General features: G+C 36.9%; 2 protein-coding genes across 8 annotated transcripts; both read right to left on the bottom strand.

Annotated features, from left to right (window-relative positions):
• Positions 1 to 564: 564 nt before the first annotated feature.
• Positions 565 to 9835, bottom strand: LOC111809951 (stress-response A/B barrel domain-containing protein UP3). Of its 7 annotated transcripts, none has more exons than XR_002817336.1 (11): positions 8679 to 8963; positions 8482 to 8590; positions 8226 to 8353; positions 8005 to 8144; positions 7816 to 7884; positions 6948 to 7086; positions 6677 to 6739; positions 6549 to 6592; positions 5147 to 6183; positions 3942 to 4032; positions 565 to 824 (listed from the first exon to the last, which is right to left on the bottom strand). XR_002817336.1 is itself a non-coding variant. In XM_023696443.1 (10 exons), the coding sequence occupies exons 1-9, from the start codon at positions 8761 to 8763 to the stop codon at positions 6097 to 6099; spliced, it is 864 nt and encodes a 287-aa protein (XP_023552211.1). In that variant the 5' UTR covers positions 8764 to 8963; the 3' UTR covers positions 4966 to 5998; positions 6082 to 6096. The 7 variants fall into 7 exon arrangements, 3 of the variants coding, with proteins under 3 accessions (XP_023552211.1, XP_023552210.1, XP_023552209.1); XR_002817339.1 differs by lacking the exons at positions 565 to 824; positions 3942 to 4032 and having other exon boundaries at positions 4966 to 5248; positions 5963 to 5998; positions 6082 to 6183; XR_002817337.1 differs by lacking the exons at positions 565 to 824; positions 3942 to 4032 and having other exon boundaries at positions 4966 to 5248; positions 5608 to 6183.
• Positions 9836 to 10528: 693 nt separating this feature from the next.
• Positions 10529 to 16883, bottom strand: LOC111809950 (general transcription factor IIE subunit 2-like). Its single transcript, XM_023696439.1, has 5 exons — positions 16670 to 16883; positions 16251 to 16538; positions 15329 to 15460; positions 15095 to 15211; positions 10529 to 11116 (listed from the first exon to the last, which is right to left on the bottom strand). The coding sequence occupies exons 2-5, from the start codon at positions 16497 to 16499 to the stop codon at positions 10790 to 10792; spliced, it is 825 nt and encodes a 274-aa protein (XP_023552207.1). The 5' UTR covers positions 16500 to 16538; positions 16670 to 16883; the 3' UTR covers positions 10529 to 10789.
• Between the last annotated feature and the right edge of the window lie 206 nt (positions 16884 to 17089).

Here is a 17089-nt window from a genome sequence, read left to right as displayed (position 1 = left end):
CGTATCCTAAAAGATGGGTTTAATATACGAACAAACGCTAAAGAAGCAACGATGTTAGTTAAACGTAATTGAGGAAATTTTCGGAAACGGGAAATGGAGGTATTTGGTAGAAGGTAGCTTGCAAAGACCATTTAGAGAGTGGCATATTGTGTACCATAACAAACATCACCATACAAAATAGTGCCAAAAAGGGTTGCTTTCAAGAACAAGAACACCCTCAAAATGGAGGGTTTTGCTTTGCTTTAAAGTGTCCCCAAAACCTTAACCATCTTTTTCTTTTATTTCTTTGACCTAACTTCTTTCGTATACGATCGTTCTTTAGTACAACGGATCAGAGATAGGAAGATTTGAATCTCGAATCTCAAAAGAAGAAATATATGTCAATTACTGTTCAGTTAGACTATAATTTACGTAAAATTTATGAACTGCATCGTTATTTTCTGGGACGTTCCCAATTATTAGTTTTAAATTACAAAAAGATGTGGTAAGCAATAAATTTCTGGGAAAGGAAATTAAAAGGAATGCAGTAGTCATTTAATTTAAAGGTAATAAATGCAATAAATGAATGAATAAGAGAAATTGTTTGATTTATAAATGGTTACTATGAAGAATAAATGAAAATGGATGGTTTCATGCACAACCCATCAATGAGCAAGTATGAGCCATAAGGGAGATTGATACCAATTTTCAATTGCTACATGGCCCCCTTCATCAATTTACTACTCAATCTATGTGTCCCTCTTTGAAAAAGTTAGCTATACTTCTTTATCTTTTGAGTTGTTTTATCGGATCGGTCGTTTAAGAGCTTTGGTCTCTATCCAAACCTGATGAAAAAAATGAGATCACTACTTATGAACTCGTTGAGAATGATTCTGATCTAGCTCATGGCTTATTAGAAGTAGAAGGCACTCTATTGGAATTGGGATCTTCACGGATAAAAAAAGATTGCAATCGATTTGATAATGATCGAATGACATTGCTTTTTCGGCCTGAACCAAGAAATCCCTTAGATATGATACAAAATAGATCTTGTTCTAATATGATGAATGCGCCGCTAACTATGGATATGATGCCGGAAATAGACCGATTTTATATCACCCTTCAATTCGAATTAGCAAAAGCAATGTCTCCTTGCATAATATGGATTCCAAACATTCATGATCTGGATGTGAATGCGTCGAATTACTTATCCCTTGGTCTATTAGTGAACTATCTCTCCAGGGATTGTGAAAGATGTTCCACTAGAAATATTCTTGTTATTGCTTCGACCCATATTCCCCAAAAAGTGGATCCCGCTCTAATAGCTCCGAATAAATTAAATACATGCATTAAAATACGAAGGCTTCTTATTCCACAACAACGAAAGCACTTTTTCACTCTTTCATATACTAGGGGATTTCACTTGGAAAAGAAAATGTTCCATACTAATGGATTCGGTTCCATAACCATGGGTTCCAATGTACGAGATCTTGTAGCACTTACCAATGAGGCCCTATCGATTAGTATTATGCAGAAGAAATCAATTATAGACACTAATATAATTAGATCTGCTCTTCATAGACAAACTTGGGATTTGCGATCCCAGGTAAGATCGGTTCAGGATCATGGGATCCTTTTCTATCAGATAGGAAGGGCTGTTGCACAAAATGTACTTCTAAGTAATTGCTCCATAGATCCTATATCTATCTATATGAAGAAGAAATCATGTAACAAAGGGGGTTCTTATTTGTACAAATGGTACTTCGAACTTGGAACGAGCATGAAGAAATTAACGATACTTCTTTATCTTTTGAGTTGTTCTGCCGGATCGGTCGTTCAAGACCTTTGGTCTCTATCCGGACCCGATGAAAAAAATGGGATCACTTCTTATGGACTCGTTGAGAATGATTCTGATCTAGTTCATGGCCTATTAGAAGTAGAAGGCGCTCTGTTGGGATTGGGATCCTCACGGACAGAAAAAGATTGCAGTCGATTTGATAATGATCGAGTGACATTGCTTCTTCGGCCTGAACCAAGAAATCTCTTAGATATGATACAAAATAGATCTTGTTCTATCGTGGATCAGAGATTTCTCTATGAACAATACATCAGATGATGCTTAAATTTACCCATAAAACCTATTTTGCAACTTGTAAGTTCACTCGGGTTTGAATCTCATTTTAGTTATTTTGATTTTGACAAATTAACGTAGTTCTGATTATGTGCACCAACATCTTAACCTGACCAACGTGATTATATTTAAAGAAACTTGAAAGTTCAACGATTTAACTCGTTCGAAAACGATTGATTCTAGGCTTATCATGAAGCTAATATAAGAAACTCAAAGAATGATGATAATGATGATGATCTCTTTATCTGAAAGATGAAGATTATTACACCCTTTTTTGGGTACACCAAAACCCACTAAAACGATATAACCTGAAATATGACACAAAAGGGAAGTAGATAGCAGATAGCAGCAGCAGCTGGCAAACCCCAAAAGAAAAGATATATCACCAAATTATGTTTGCCCTTTCCCTTTCCTTTTGGTACATCAAACTCCAATTATTCTTTGGACTTCCATTTGTCCATTAGAGGTGAGCTTGAAGCATTAGAATTAAGTTAGGACTCTGTGTTTTCAACTGCGTCTTGTCCCATTCAGGCTGTTACCTATGGAGTTTTCTTTACATTTCCCCCCCTCTCTCTCCTCTGTGTGGTCTCTTCTTCACGTCAAAGGTTGGATACACCATGAGAGAAGATCTTATTAATGCAGACATTTCAACGCATATAATCTTGTTTTTCCTCTTTAACCAAACAAGAAACTTCGCGGTTGCTAAGCTCTACGTTAAAGGTTAGAAGATATATCGTTAGTTCATTGGAAAGATAACATCTCCGCTGATTAGGAAGTCTTTCGGTAGTCTCTTATGTTAAGTCAGAATCTAAACTTAATCATGCGTATAGTATAACGAAAACGGGGATGTCGTTGTTTGGATGAAGTCCTTGAACATCGAACAAATGGGGTGAGCCTATGCATCTCAACGAGTTACATACTTTGATGGAAAGGTTGTCGAGGAAAGACTCGCTAGCGTTTTAAGATCTAGTTATCCTATCATGGATAGTGAATAGATAGGGTGTGTGAAAGCAAATCCATGCTGTGTGTGTTAGATCAAAATAACCTAAGATTCCTTAAGATCAGCAACTCTTTATTGGTCTCGATTCCATGACATGTGATAAAAAACGATTGTTTTTCCTTTGTTCTTTTACTAACACCAAGCTATTTTATGAACTTCAACCAGAACACTTGAAATCTCTTAGGACCTTTACAGATTCATTTGGACACTTGGAAACCCAAAACTTACATCTACCCTTATCTAATTAATATGGCTAGTTATTGCTATAATTAAAGTCCCGTGACGATATCCACTTTATACATTTTTCTTTGCTTTACTTTATCGTGACCTTCATAACTGATAAAAAGAAAAAGTGACATAAATCGCCTGTCTTACTAGTTAGCTTGTGGATCTAAAAAGATGATATGGACAACATATCTTTCTTTTTCATAGTCTTTTTTACTTTGGTTTGTGTTCTCGTTTCATCTTCCTTATAAATGTTAGAAATCACGACTCTCCATAATGATATGATATTGTCCACTCTAAGCATAAGCTCTCATGGCTTTGCTTTGGGCTTCCCTAGAAGACCTCGTACCAATAAAGATGTATTCCTTACTTATAAACTTATGATCATTTGTGTGACTACCTCCCAACAATCTTTGACACTCAGAACTGTGTGGTGAGGAACTAGAGAAAGCTGGAAAAGGGGCCAACAGAAGATGATGAAGGGAAGGGACAGTGGAAGGTGGGCAGTGTGTGTGGAAATGGTCGGCCCTCATCTCATAATAAGTGTATAAGAAGAAAGACTGAAAGACAGAGAGTGATCAGGGAAAGGGTCCCAAAGAGACTTACTTGTGAGCTCCCTCAGACACGCCCATCTGGATTTGTTTTAGGCCCTTTTTGCTTCCATCCAAAGAGAGAAAGATGTTGACAGAGAGTTATCCTAAATGCCAGCAAAGAAAATAACAACACATTATACTGACCAAACAGAAAACAATTGAGAGAGAGCAGATAAAATATCTACTGAAAACAACAGCAATGAAATAAAGAATTCATGTGCTTTGACAGCCAAAAAGTGTACAACTCTCACGTGGAAATCAATGAAATCTTAGACTTCACCCCTTCCACTTTTTTACCTGTTCTAGGATGTAAAGAGAAGGGATTTCAGAGAAACTCAGAACTTACAGAATCCATCTGCAGAAACATTTGGGTATTGGAAACATAGAAACTCAATGAAGCAGAAACTTTTTTGGCGTGCGCCATGTGTAGAAGAACAATCAGTGGGAAGATGGAATTCATTTGCTGCTTTTTCGATAAAGATGAAGGGGAAACATCCGACAAGAGCCATATGGGCATAGGGTAGTTAATTAATGGAAAAAGTAAAGTTTTTCTCAGTGTTCGTGTGGGTGGGGGAGTTTCTTGACCAATTGATACAGCAAGTTCTTCTCATTAAGCTATTCATATCCTAACTTCAATTTAGAATCATAATAACATGATTGTTCCTAAAAATTTTCATCAGGAGTTTAAATAATGTAAAGATTTAGGATGAGGATGTCTTGTTTCTTATTTGTTGGGCTATGAGCAGTATTTAATCTCCAGGTAAATCTTAACATAACGTCAAATGAAATGTTATTGGCGACTGATCCTGCACTAAATTAAACTGCTAAATCCAAAAGCATGTGATTTCCTTTCATGTATACATAACATATAAGGTTGAACTTAATAACAAGAGAACTTATGGAACCCATTAAAGATTTAGCAGCAGCCTCCGAGTGTTGAAGGAGACGGCCTGTTTCGGCTAAGTTAGTCGGATAATTAGTCGAACAATAAGTAAGAGCATATGTTCCCAAGCAGTTTTTTTTGTGTTTGCACAAGATTAAGTAGAAAGCCTCATCTCTCACTCTAAGGGGAAACAATAAGCAGAAACGCAAACATCGAATTGCATAAGATTCGATATACAGATTTCTCTCATCGTAGATTAAATATCTCAAGTAACTATAATATGAGTTGTACAAAATAGAAAAATAACATCCAGAACACGTATAAAATGGCCTCACCATCCAAGTGAGTGGGTGTTGAGAACGTTACAAGCTAGAAATCAAACGCAATAACCTGTACCTCCTGTTTCGGTCTTCATGTCAGATTAATGGTAGCCAAGCCTGAACAATGAGATGGAGTTCAAGTCATTTAAATGCTGACTTTAGAAGAGTGAACAAAATGATATATAGTTATTTAAGTCGTCGACAAAATGAGTCGCACTTCTGAATTCTACTGTTTTTCCCGTTTACAATACAAGGCCAAACAATACATGAAAGATTCCAAGAGGCAATCCTCATGATTTTAAACCAAACACACATAAGATTGCTTGGGTTGTGCCTTAAATATTGAAAAGATATATCATATCAGGCAACAGTAGGAGTCATTCTCCTGATATATCTCTTTGGTAAGGATTCAACATCAGTAAAAGCTCATCTTCAGATTTGATTGTCCATATGCACACCATAGAAGAGGTTTTTACATCGTTTGTTATTTTCACCAAAGTTGTCGTATTGGTTAGTGAAAAATCCAAGTTCGTAACCTATCTCAGGTTTCCATAAAAATAGAACGACTTTAGAATATCATACAGTCAACCAAATATGACTTTATCATCAGAATATCCTAATCCCATAGAATAATTTTAGGACATATTCAATGGGAGGAAGCAGAATTGCAATACCATTCAAGCAGAAAGATAATTTCAGAAATCCACATACCTCTATCAGATTGAATTGCATAGAAATTAACAAATGGCGTGATGACGAAAGATAAAATAGAGAGGAATAGGACATCGGATCTGAAACGTCAAAAATACAAAACAATATACTTGTCCTTACGCTTGTTAAGAGTAAAACCAAGTCTGGTACCAAAACCTGCCACAAAAGTTCACTCAAATCATATTGAGCCTACCATCTTCTACGGGTCACTCGAGATGGATGATGTATAGGGAACAAACCAAGAATACTCCTTGCTACATGATCTCAGTCCCTACTGGGTCAACAGAGAAGTGAAGAGACACTGTTTTCTGGATGATTGGTTGAAACTTAGACCTCCACATCTACATTTGAAATGAAAACCGATTAGGACATCCACAATAAATACAGTAGCTGTGTTGTCATATTCAAGAAATTTCTCAGATTATTCTGAGAAAAGACATAGCAAGTACATACGCATAATTTGAGGTTAAAACGTTTTCAGAATTTAGTGTTAAAATGTTATCATGGCACAGAACTGAAGTTTTTCATTTTTTTTTACTGATAGTATGTAGAATATGGAGGCAGGAGCAGATATAGGTGTATTGGAGTTCAACAGTGAAGGGAGATATATTAAAGGCATAAGCAGATGGTGTTTTCACTGACAATTCGAGTTAAACAGATAAACCAGATTAGCAAATATGATGACTTAATTGATGCGGTTTCTTACATCTTTGTAATCTGAGCTGCCTGTAAACATCTCGAAGGCTTCAACTGCAAAAGAATTTATATTGAGGCGAGGCCATTAAAAGACCCGTTATTGAATATCAAAGAACACAACGTCATACAAGTGCTTACTTGACCGAAATCGTATAACAACTCCATGTGTGAACTCCTTACAACTGGGATTAAAATTTAAACCTGATATGAATTCAAAACATAAAAATCCCACTACCTGATATCTGAAAAGAATAACTTATTAGTACAGATTAGCTAAAGACGATCTCATCACATATATTGTGATGCATGTCAATAGTAATTTATATTAAATTCAAAATTGACAGCTATAATAATACATGTTGATGTTCTCTCCAAGTTTCGGAATGAATGATTCGATAAAAAAGTATACCTTGTGTAAACTGGACAATTAAAGAAGGGTTATCAATTGCCAGTTGCTCGAGAGAATTTAATGCGTCTTCTAAAGGTTTTCCAAATGAATCTTGAAGAAATTTAATGAGAAGCACAAACTCCACACCATAATTGAACTCCTGACATCAAAACTCTGTGTTACTATATTTTTTTATTAAGTCCATATTTTCAGAGATCATTAGAAGGCATACAACTGATAGGAAAAACCAGATCTACTTTTCAATACAAATAGCTTGACATAGTCAACATCTCAAAACAACAACTATACAAGACCTCAAATGACATTAAACACAAGAAATCAGGTTTTCAATGCAACAGATAACGGTTTGATGAAACTTGGATAATTTTGATTTAGAGGATTTTATCATTCCAAAAAATTTCTGGCTTCGGGCATTACCACACGAGCAGTTCCTTCAAACAACGACTCCTAAGATCCACTATTCTCAAAGTAACTTCCTTGAATTTCAAATTTAGTATATGATATATGACAAAGAACATAATAATAAGAGAAGAAAAATCAACAAACCAACTTCAATATGTTTTTCCTTAAAGAAGTCAAGTCAGCAACCCACTTGAGCTCAGTATTTAAAGATTGAGGCTCTCCCCACTCCAAAGATTATGATACTCCCATTCCCCCAAGTCAAAAACAAATTCTCACTCGAAAATCCGCAATTTCAAGCCCTGAGAAATCCAGATATTCAAGAAATAAAAGCTAAAAGGAAATGCATAACATCACACCAACGCAAGCAACATTCATCAAAGAACAAAATAATGACATACATGACAATGGAACATAGAGATCTGCATTTTACACAAATCCTAGGAACAAAGTTAGATAGTGTCCATACCTCTCCTTTCCGAAATATGGGAAGCATGTCATCTTCCACCTCTGATTCATAATCTACATGAATCAATCCCTGTTATAGACATTGAAACAAATTCATAAGTTGGCCAGATACAGCAAGACAATCTTCCGGGAAAGCAAGACAAAAAGGAAGTTAGATTGAGAGTATTGGTGGTTACATGTTGAGGCATACATGACAATAAGGCATCACATGCTCATTTAGTACTCGCGAGTAGAAAGGGTTCACATAGAATTTTTCAAGGTCTTCCTTTCGTTGGAAACGCATATACACACCATGGGTATAGCTTTCACTATTTTGGCCACAGGCACGTCCTGCACAGGTACAAGAAAAGTAAGCTTCACACAAGATTCTGAACTTCCATAATTTTAGAAAGCAGAAGGCTAGAAATTCACCTAATGAAACGGCAACAATGCCCCGCATTTGATACTGGGTGGTATAGAGATAATCAAGCAGATCGTTCTCTTCTTCTTCTGAAATATTTTCCCTCGCTTTGAGCAGAGAAATGTGTTCGAAAACCTTTCTATGTACAACAGGAAAAAAAAAACTTGTAAATTAAAACTATTGGGCAATGCCTCTGAAAGAATAGATCGTGCATAGATTGGAAATCGGTATCAAGTTTTGGTCAAGAGAAATTTCAAAGAGTCGAACCTTTTCTTCCCCGAATTGGTGGTTGGACTGTGCTCCCCCGAAGCCGAAATCCTAGACAATGGTTCATTTCGTCGCCCCATCGGCGCTTTGAGTCCACGTGAATGAGAAACTGTTCGATCAATGCAAAAAAATAAGTAGAAGACTAAGTAAATTCCCAGATGAAGCATTCCCACAACAAATGAAATCAAGCATCTTACCATGGACGGATAAATGGCGGGAAATTGAAGGGCTTCTGGGAAGAAAGAAGACATGTGGGTTTGGGGAGTGAGCTTGAATGAGCATTGCGATGGTTTAAGTGTGGCGGTCTCTCTATCTGAAATTGCTTGGGTTAGTCGAGGTTTGAGCCTCAAGATCCGCCATGGACATTGATGAGAAGCTATGGGACACAAAAATGGGTGGACTACGAAAACCGATCATCATAACAACAAATTGGCGCCTTAAGTTTTTGACACTGACCCAACGCCAAGCTCATCAAATCAGGACCCTTTGATTTTGCTACCCGAGAGTTCGTGAAATTTGACTTTTTTGTCCCAAAAATTTGGAGCTTATATGATTTTTTTTGGTTGGGTCATATATTATTATTAGTAAATCCGAGAGCCCTAATTGATCATAATAAGATTCTTGATTAGAAGAAAAGGTTCCGAGGATGCCTACTGCCTGCTCGACTTGAAATTGAGTTAGGGATGGATTCTTGATTACAAGAAAAGGTTCCGAAGATGCCTGCTCGACTAACTTGAAATTGGGTTAGGGATGGTTCCGAGGATGTCTGTTCGACTAACTTAAAATTGGGTTAGGGATGGTTCCGAGGATGCCTGCTCGACTAACTTGAAATTGGGTTAGAGATGGTTCCAAGGATGCCTGCTCAACTAACTTGAAATTGGGTTAGGGATGGATGCCACAGGTCTGAATCTAATCAAATTCCGATCGACCTTACTTTTTGGTTGCTTCGATTATCAAATAACAAAAAATATACAAGATCGATCATTTATTTCAATAATTAACTTTATCGTTCCTTTGTCATATCTTTGTAATATGNGCCCACAACAAATGAAATCAAGCATCTTACCATGGACGGAGAAATGGCGGGAAGTTGAAGGGCTTCTGGGAAGGAAGAAGACATGTGGGTTTGGGGAGTGAGCTTGAATGAGCATTGCGATGGTTAAAGTGTGGCGGTCTCTCTATCTGAAATTGCTTGGGTTAGTCGAGGTTTGAGCCTCAAGATCCGCCATGGACATTGATGAGAAGCTATGGGACACAAAAATGGGTGGACTACGAAAACCGATCATCATAACAACAAATTGGCGCCTTAAGTTTTTGACACTGACCCAACGCCAAGCTCATCAAATCAGGACCCTTTGATTTTGCTACCCGAGAGTTCGTGAAATTTGACTTTTTTGTCCCAAAAATTTGGAGCTTATATGATTTTTTTTGGTTGGGTCATATATTATTATTAGTAAATCCGAGAGCCCTAATTGATCATAATAAGATTCTTGATTAGAAGAAAAGGTTCCGAGGATGCCTACTGCCTGCTCGACTTGAAATTGAGTTAGGGATGGATTCTTGATTACAAGAAAAGGTTCCGAAGATGCCTGCTCGACTAACTTGAAATTGGGTTAGGGATGGTTCCGAGGATGTCTGTTCGACTAACTTAAAATTGGGTTAGGGATGGTTCCGAGGATGCCTGCTCGACTAACTTGAAATTGGGTTAGAGATGGTTCCAAGGATGCCTGCTCAACTAACTTGAAATTGGGTTAGGGATGGATGCCACAGGTCTGAATCTAATCAAATTCCGATCGACCTTACTTTTTGGTTGCTTCGATTATCAAATAACAAAAAATATACAAGATCGATCATTTATTTCAATAATTAACTTTATCGTTCCTTTGTCATATCTTTGTAATATGAAATCAATCCTATAATTATAATCCTTTGCACACGGAGAATTCTTGTTGGTTGTTGAACTTGAACGCACTGAACACGAATGGGTCAGCAATACAAGGTTCAAGCAAATAGGGCTGTGGCAAATGAATGTAATGGACATATCAACTGTTCTAAAATAAAATGAACTTGAAATTATAGAATTTAGAAGTTTGCACAAATGATCAACTTGTAATGTCATATGTCTAGTTGAATGAACCTCTCTCTCTTATATTCAAATTATTCAATTACTTGAAGTAAAGGCAGAACATTCACAAAAGGCAATACATCAAACAGTAGGGATGGATGGATGGATGGTTGAATGCTATCTACAGAGTCCTTGGACTACGCATATCAGCCCACAGATGACAGTATAAGAGCATATGGTTCTTTAATTCTTGAAGAGCTCCGGAAGATGTGCATTGGTGAGCTTGGTCCTCTTGCTGATCTCTTGCTTCTTTTTCTTCGGCTTTGGTTTCGAGGACGCCACGTTTTGTGCATTGGCTCGCCTCTTTGCAGTGTTGGTAGCAGGCTTCATCCCATTCTTCTGCAGATCCTTTTCAACATCGAGCATATCACGAGGTAATTCAATTTCCCGAAACAGTTGCTTCAGATCATCGTCTACTTTGATTTGAATTCGAGGGTCATTTGGGTATGCAATATCTTCTTGTGAATCAAAGTTCGAGAGAAGCCAAACCTGGCCTGAGGCTTTTAGGGCCTAAACAAGAGGGGAAAGGATTATGCAAAGCTAATGGACTGTGTTTTCCATTCATTATATAACCAAAGAAGAGTACATCCATGTGCTTTCCATTCATTAATAAGCAAAGAAGACGGTTCCATCAAAACAAAGTTCATAAAGTTGGGGAGGCCAAAAAACTGGTGATCAACAAGTATGGAAACAAATAGACATACTTTACAAGAAACAACCTCCAAATCAATACCTATAAGTAAAACTCGTGACGTATCAGATAAATATGGACGTATCAGATATTTACAATAAAAAGAACCAAATTCTAACAGAACTTCCATAGTAATCTACTAGTGAAATAAAATAATTACTTCTCTCAATAACTGATAAACTGATCCACAAGCGCAAGGAAAGTTCATCTTTTTTCACTAATATCATGAAGAATGCTTGTACTGTTGATTTTTCAAACATTATTTGGGAAGTTGACATAACTTAAGTCATAATGAATCTCTGAATGCCATACCAAAGTCTTCAAGCTCAATAACATGTTATCTTCAAGTTCTTCATCTTCATACTAGCCTCAAATGTTTTACTCTGGTTACCAAGATCACTTCGAGGAACTGAAGTTGTTGTGACATGGATTTTTGGACCCTACCACCTTTTTTTAGCTTAATGGTACAAGTTTTATACCAAAAGCAATTCTAGTATATTTCTGAAAATTCTCAACTACAGCTTAGATGCATCAACCATAAGAATAATGCTTCCCTTTGGACATTGGTTTCCAAGACTTGTTGTAACTATTGTTAGACCTTATTCTTTTAGATTGGACTCTTTTTCGTTTGGTTAATCTCAAATTGGCTCCTCTTATTGGATTGTACTTTTGTTTGCTCTTTCAATTATTTCATGTTTTTCAGTGAAAACTTTGCTCCTCGTTAGAAAATCCATTAGTTTTGACGAGGATTATAAATCATGGGGTTAAATCCTTTGATTTCAATTTTTAACTTTCAAAGTTGAGAGAGAAGCAAGCATCGTGCTGGCAAAAGACAGGTCCACGTAAGCATGTTAAAGAACGAGATATCTTCCCTTCAACTAGAAATAGTTTTTTTTTATTATTATTTTTTTTATTATTTTTTATTTTTAACTTTGGATCTTAATTAAAAGTCTCGTTCTTCAGTAAAGTTAATAAAGTTTCATATCGAGTAGTANACAAGAGTGAACAAAAAACAAGACCGGTATCATACTTACAAAACGGTTTAGTGACCGAAGCCCAAATGGAAGCATTAAAGCTCACCAACCCCCAAACCTCCACTCTAGATTTCCCCACATCCCTACAAATTCTACTCTTACGCTCCAACCAAACATCACACAAAATAGCAAGGAAGCTTGCCTGACAAAATACTATACGCTTCTCCCTAAAAGGGAAGTGCAAAGCCACCTCTTTCAAAAAAGAACACCCATCCCTATTCCGAGCCCCAATAACCCCTAAAGAACTCTGCCACTGGTCTTAATGGTAATTCACGAACTGGCACTTCCACAACAAGTGACTAGGATCATCATGATCCCTCCTACAGAGAATGCACGATTGCGGAAACAAGGCAAAGGAGAAATGCCTTTGGACACAATCTAAGGTATTGACTCGCCCTAATAAAACCTGCCAAGAAAAAACCTTTACATTTTCTGTAACTTTTATCTTCCGTAAAGGGGAGAAGACTATCGCCTCAAGAGCAGCCGATTAGCCGATTAAGCAGGGGGAGAGGATAAAAGGTTGAAGAAGGAATGACAAGAGAATCATCTATTAGGATCAGGGGACCACNCGGTCCTAATGGTAATTCACGAACTGGCACTCCCACAACAAGTGACTAGGATCATCATGATCCCTCCTACAGAGAATGCACGATTGCGGAAACAAGGCGAAGGAGAAATGCCTTTGGACACAATCTAAGGTATTGACTCGCCCTAATAAAACCTGCCAAGAAAAAACCTTTACATTTTCTGTAACTTTTATCTTCCGTAAAGGGGAGAAGACTATCGCCTCAAGAGCAGCCGATTAGCCGATTAAGCAGGGGGAGAGGATAAAAGGTTGAAGAAGGAATGACAAGAGAATCATCTATTAGGATCAGGGGACCACCTTCTAATTTCTAACATCCCTCCTCCCAGGGCCGGTCTTGAAGGATAAAAAGAAGATCTATCACCTCAACCTCCTCTCTATCTGATAGAGGGTGACGAAAGTGCAAAGAAATCAAAGAAGATTGGTCAGTAGATGACAACACCGAAGCCACCCGATGTAACTTCTTATCCGAGAGAAAGTAGAGATGAGGGGAAAAATCACCCAAAGTTTGTCTCCCAAAAAACAATTAATGAATTGAGAAAAAGAGGGAAGACTTGAAGATATAGCTTTCCAGAGGAATTTACATTCACCCCTCGACTCCCCACTCGAAGGTCATAACTGTCCGCAAACTGAAGAAGCGAAAGATAGACTAAGTCCTTGCCCACCTTAAAACTCTTGAAAACACCCTTATCCACACCAGCTGATACTCATCTACACGACATCCACCACCAAGATAAAGAGAAAAGGAGAAAGAGAACCCCCTTGTCTAAGGCCTCTCATTGTTGAAATCTTACCTCTAGACCTCCCGTTGACAAAAATGAAAAAATTAACTGACCTAATACAATTATACATTTTACCTCTCCATTTAACCCCAAAAAACTTTCTTCCCTAAAGCTTTGTCCAAAAAGTCCCAATCCACATGATCATCAACTTACTCAAAGTCAATTTTAAAGATAATCCCCTCTTCTTTCCTTTCGTTTCCTTATGGTCCTCAATAGCTTCATTAGCTATAAGCACTTGGTCTAAAATTTTCCAACCGGCTATAAAGGCACCTTGAGTGTTAGAAATCGTATTAGAAAGGACTCATTTCAATCTTCAAGCTACCAGCCAAGGTTTTCACAATAGCCTTAAACAGGAATTGTTGAATGAACAAAGCCTTCTAGTGTACAAGGAGACACTACAGTCTAACCTGGAAGAGAATTAAACAAGCTGACTTGTGAGGTATAACATGACCAAGAACCCAGAACATTGACATGAATAGTTAGCAAGCCATACAGGCATCAATCAGATTTCTGTAGGAAGAAACGAACTTTCTCTAAAATCAGTCTGGAACTGGAGGAATGGAGAGAAGAGAAGAAAAAACGAGGAAAGAAAACACAAGGGTATACTAGCGAAGGACATTGGGGGCTTTCCTCACAGCTAGTTTGGTAAACAAATATTTCCTTCTATTTTCGTTTAAGGTTATTGGGTACCCAAAATCACCATTCAGCAGCTACCAAAGAAAGTTGTTTTTCATAAACTCTCAAAATACCCCTTTTATTGGACAAATCAAAACTTAATATCTTAATGACTTTAATTTACACTATGTTTAATATCGTATACAAATAAGAATCCAGGTCCAAAATACCCCTTTTATTGGACAAATCAAAACTTAATATCTTAATGACTTTAATTTACACTATGTTTAATATCGTATACAAATAAGAATCCAGGTCCAAAATACCCCTTTTATTGGACAAATCAAAACTTAATATCTTAATGACTTTAATTTACACTATGTTTAATATCGTATACAAATAAGAATCCAGGTCCAAAATACCCCTTTTATTGGACAAATCAAAACTTAATATCTTAATGACTTTAATTTACACTATGTTTAATATCGTATACAAATAAGAATCCAGGTCTCAACAGACTCTTGCACTAATCTCCAGAGTAATTAGAATTGTAAACTACTTATAATTCCAATTATTGTGCAAAGAAAATACACAGCCTTAAAATCTCAAAATTTACACTAGACATTTGATGTCCAAAATAGTCAGTATATTAAGCTTCACAAAGGTTGTTACCCAAGCAGTTCAAATGAGGAGAGCGTCATCCAAGGGTGATATGTTATTTTCACTTTTTCGAATTTAAAACGGGGAAAGCATATAAAAAAAAAAATTCTCAATTACACATACTTGCAAATCTTCCATAACACTTGGATAAGAATCCTTGAGATCAATGACAGCAATGCCTTCTGGAAATTTCCGAATCAAGTAAAGAAGTTGATTCTTATCCTTCAGATCATGCTTGGACTGAATACATCAAAAACAGAAAAAAGAGGAAAAAACATCATCTTGAATGTTTAAACTTTTAAACCAAACAAGAACAAGTTCATGCAAATTATACAGGTGCTTGAAAAATTAAATTACCTTGTAAGAGAAACGCCTCCCATCATAGTGCACCTTTGGGTTATTCCGCAAACTATCAAAGACAGCTTTGTTGGAATTTATATCAACATAACATGATTCATTGATTTGCTCAGGTGTAAAGGCTTGTCTTGTCTGTTAACATGCACAATAAGCAAGCTGTAAGATTGTAACATACCCCTGAGGTTTGAATTAACTAACAGTAGAGAGAATGCATTTCAGGACTTTTTTTAGCTTTTCCACAGCCAATTCAAAACCAGAGAGTACGGGAAGGGGATTGGCATGTTCAAATGCATTTTTTTTCACCAACACAAAGTAAGGAAAACGACCACATAAAAGCCATTAAAGAGGATCCTAGCTCCTCTTGCCATCTTAACGGGCAATCACAAGTTTCACTACCTGAAAAAGTACTCAAACCAGCCAAATCTCCCGGTTCAAAAATTGATCATTCAGAAAGACATGTATCGAATTTAGCAAAATTTGGACAGACTAAAAACAAGAAATATGATAAATTTCAGCATAAGGTCAGCTCATTTTGAATCTATCTGTGTCTATTAACATGACATGTTTGGGAGTGACTTTGAGATAGTTAAAAACACTTCTTATATTAAAAAAAAAAACACTAAAAACATGTTTTTAATACTTGAAAATTAATTTTGATGTTATGAAAATTACATATTCGTACAAAATCAAACATTAAATTTATTTTGAATTATAAAAAACATGTTTTTAGAGTCCTTTTGATGAACATGGCAAAAGTAATTTTAGCCCTTTTAAAATCACTCCCAAAAACATGCACTAAATCCTACCCTATACACAGCCTTCCAAAGAATTCGATCGAACACAATAGTCCAGGTAAAGCAGATAAGGTATAAGTAAGAAAACAAAAAGGGGGAAATAAGAAAGATGGGCGATAGGTGTGAACCTCCAGAAGCAGGTCAATAACCCTCTTGATCTGAGCCCCGACTGGGGATTTCCTTATGCTGTTAATGTGTTGAAGTCTCTCAGTGTCATTTGAAAATTTTATAGCAGGAGCCGGAGGTCTTGAAGCGGCTGGAGCAGGCGTAAACCTGGGTGTAGTAGTAGTAGTCTTGGATGCAGCAATGCCAGACAAGGTAGTCTGACATCTTTCTTGCTGTCTCTTAAACCTATCTAGTTTTTCTTGCAACGCCATCGAATCCGAATCCCCTCAGAGTTTCAATTATACCCAACCCTAACAACAAAAACAACGATAGAAATCATCAAAATAGATTCACCCATGAAAATCAATACGACGGGCATCGCATCAAGTCCAACCAACAATTGAAAATACGCAAAAAAAGAAAAGGGTAGTAACTAGAATACCACAAATTGCATCGGTTAAAGAGAACAGAATCGACCGCCGTGGATAAGACGACGGTGGATCGCGGGACGATGTTTAACAATCTGTAGTATACGTAATGGAATGGATTGTTGAATGGAGTTCGCCTCTGTGCAGCTATGGAGATCGAGAAGAAGGAAGATGGAGGCTAGAATTGGGAAAGCGCGCGAGAGAGAGATATGGGGGATGTGTGCTTCGAGGAAGGTTAAAACGGGTTCGAACCGACGAATTTCCATCGCTGAGCAAACCCAAATTCCAACCCGGGTTCGAACCCTATCCGTTGGGATAAAATGTCTCCATTTTTTATTATTATTATTATTATTATTCGATGAATGAAAAAAGTTATATATATTTAATTTATAAATTTGAATTCCCTTTTTACCTTTTTTTTTTTTAGTTCAATA

The sequence above is a fragment of the Cucurbita pepo genome, chromosome LG14, assembly GCF_002806865.2.
Source record: "Cucurbita pepo subsp. pepo cultivar mu-cu-16 chromosome LG14, ASM280686v2, whole genome shotgun sequence".
NCBI classification, from domain to species: Eukaryota; Viridiplantae; Streptophyta; class Magnoliopsida; order Cucurbitales; family Cucurbitaceae; genus Cucurbita; species Cucurbita pepo.
Note: the sequence above shows the minus strand (reverse complement) of the source record. Positions and strands in the feature narration are given on the sequence as shown.

What these genes read in the sequence shown, in the direction of transcription:
- LOC111809951 (XM_023696442.1), bottom strand. Translation starts at nt 9,632, where the DNA reads ATGCTCATTCAAGCTCACTCCCCAAACCCACATGTCTTCTTCCTTCCC. An exon ending in CCGCCATTTCTCCGTCCATG is followed by an intron (nt 8,591 to 9,547) that starts GTAAGATGCTTG and finishes TTGATCGAACAG; the next exon opens with TTTCTCATTCACGTGGACTC. An exon ending in CCATATTTCGGAAAGGAGAG is followed by an intron (nt 7,087 to 7,815) that starts GTATGGACACTA and finishes TTTTGATGTCAG; the next exon opens with GAGTTCAATTATGGTGTGGA.
- LOC111809950 (XM_023696439.1), bottom strand. Translation starts at nt 16,499, where the DNA reads ATGGCGTTGCAAGAAAAACTAGATAGGTTTAAGAGACAGCAAGAAAGA. An exon ending in GGAGGCGTTTCTCTTACAAG is followed by an intron (nt 15,212 to 15,328) that starts GTAATTTAATTT and finishes TGATGTATTCAG; the next exon opens with TCCAAGCATGATCTGAAGGA. An exon ending in GTGTTATGGAAGATTTGCAA is followed by an intron (nt 11,117 to 15,094) that starts GTATGTGTAATT and finishes CCTCTTGTTTAG; the next exon opens with GCCCTAAAAGCCTCAGGCCA.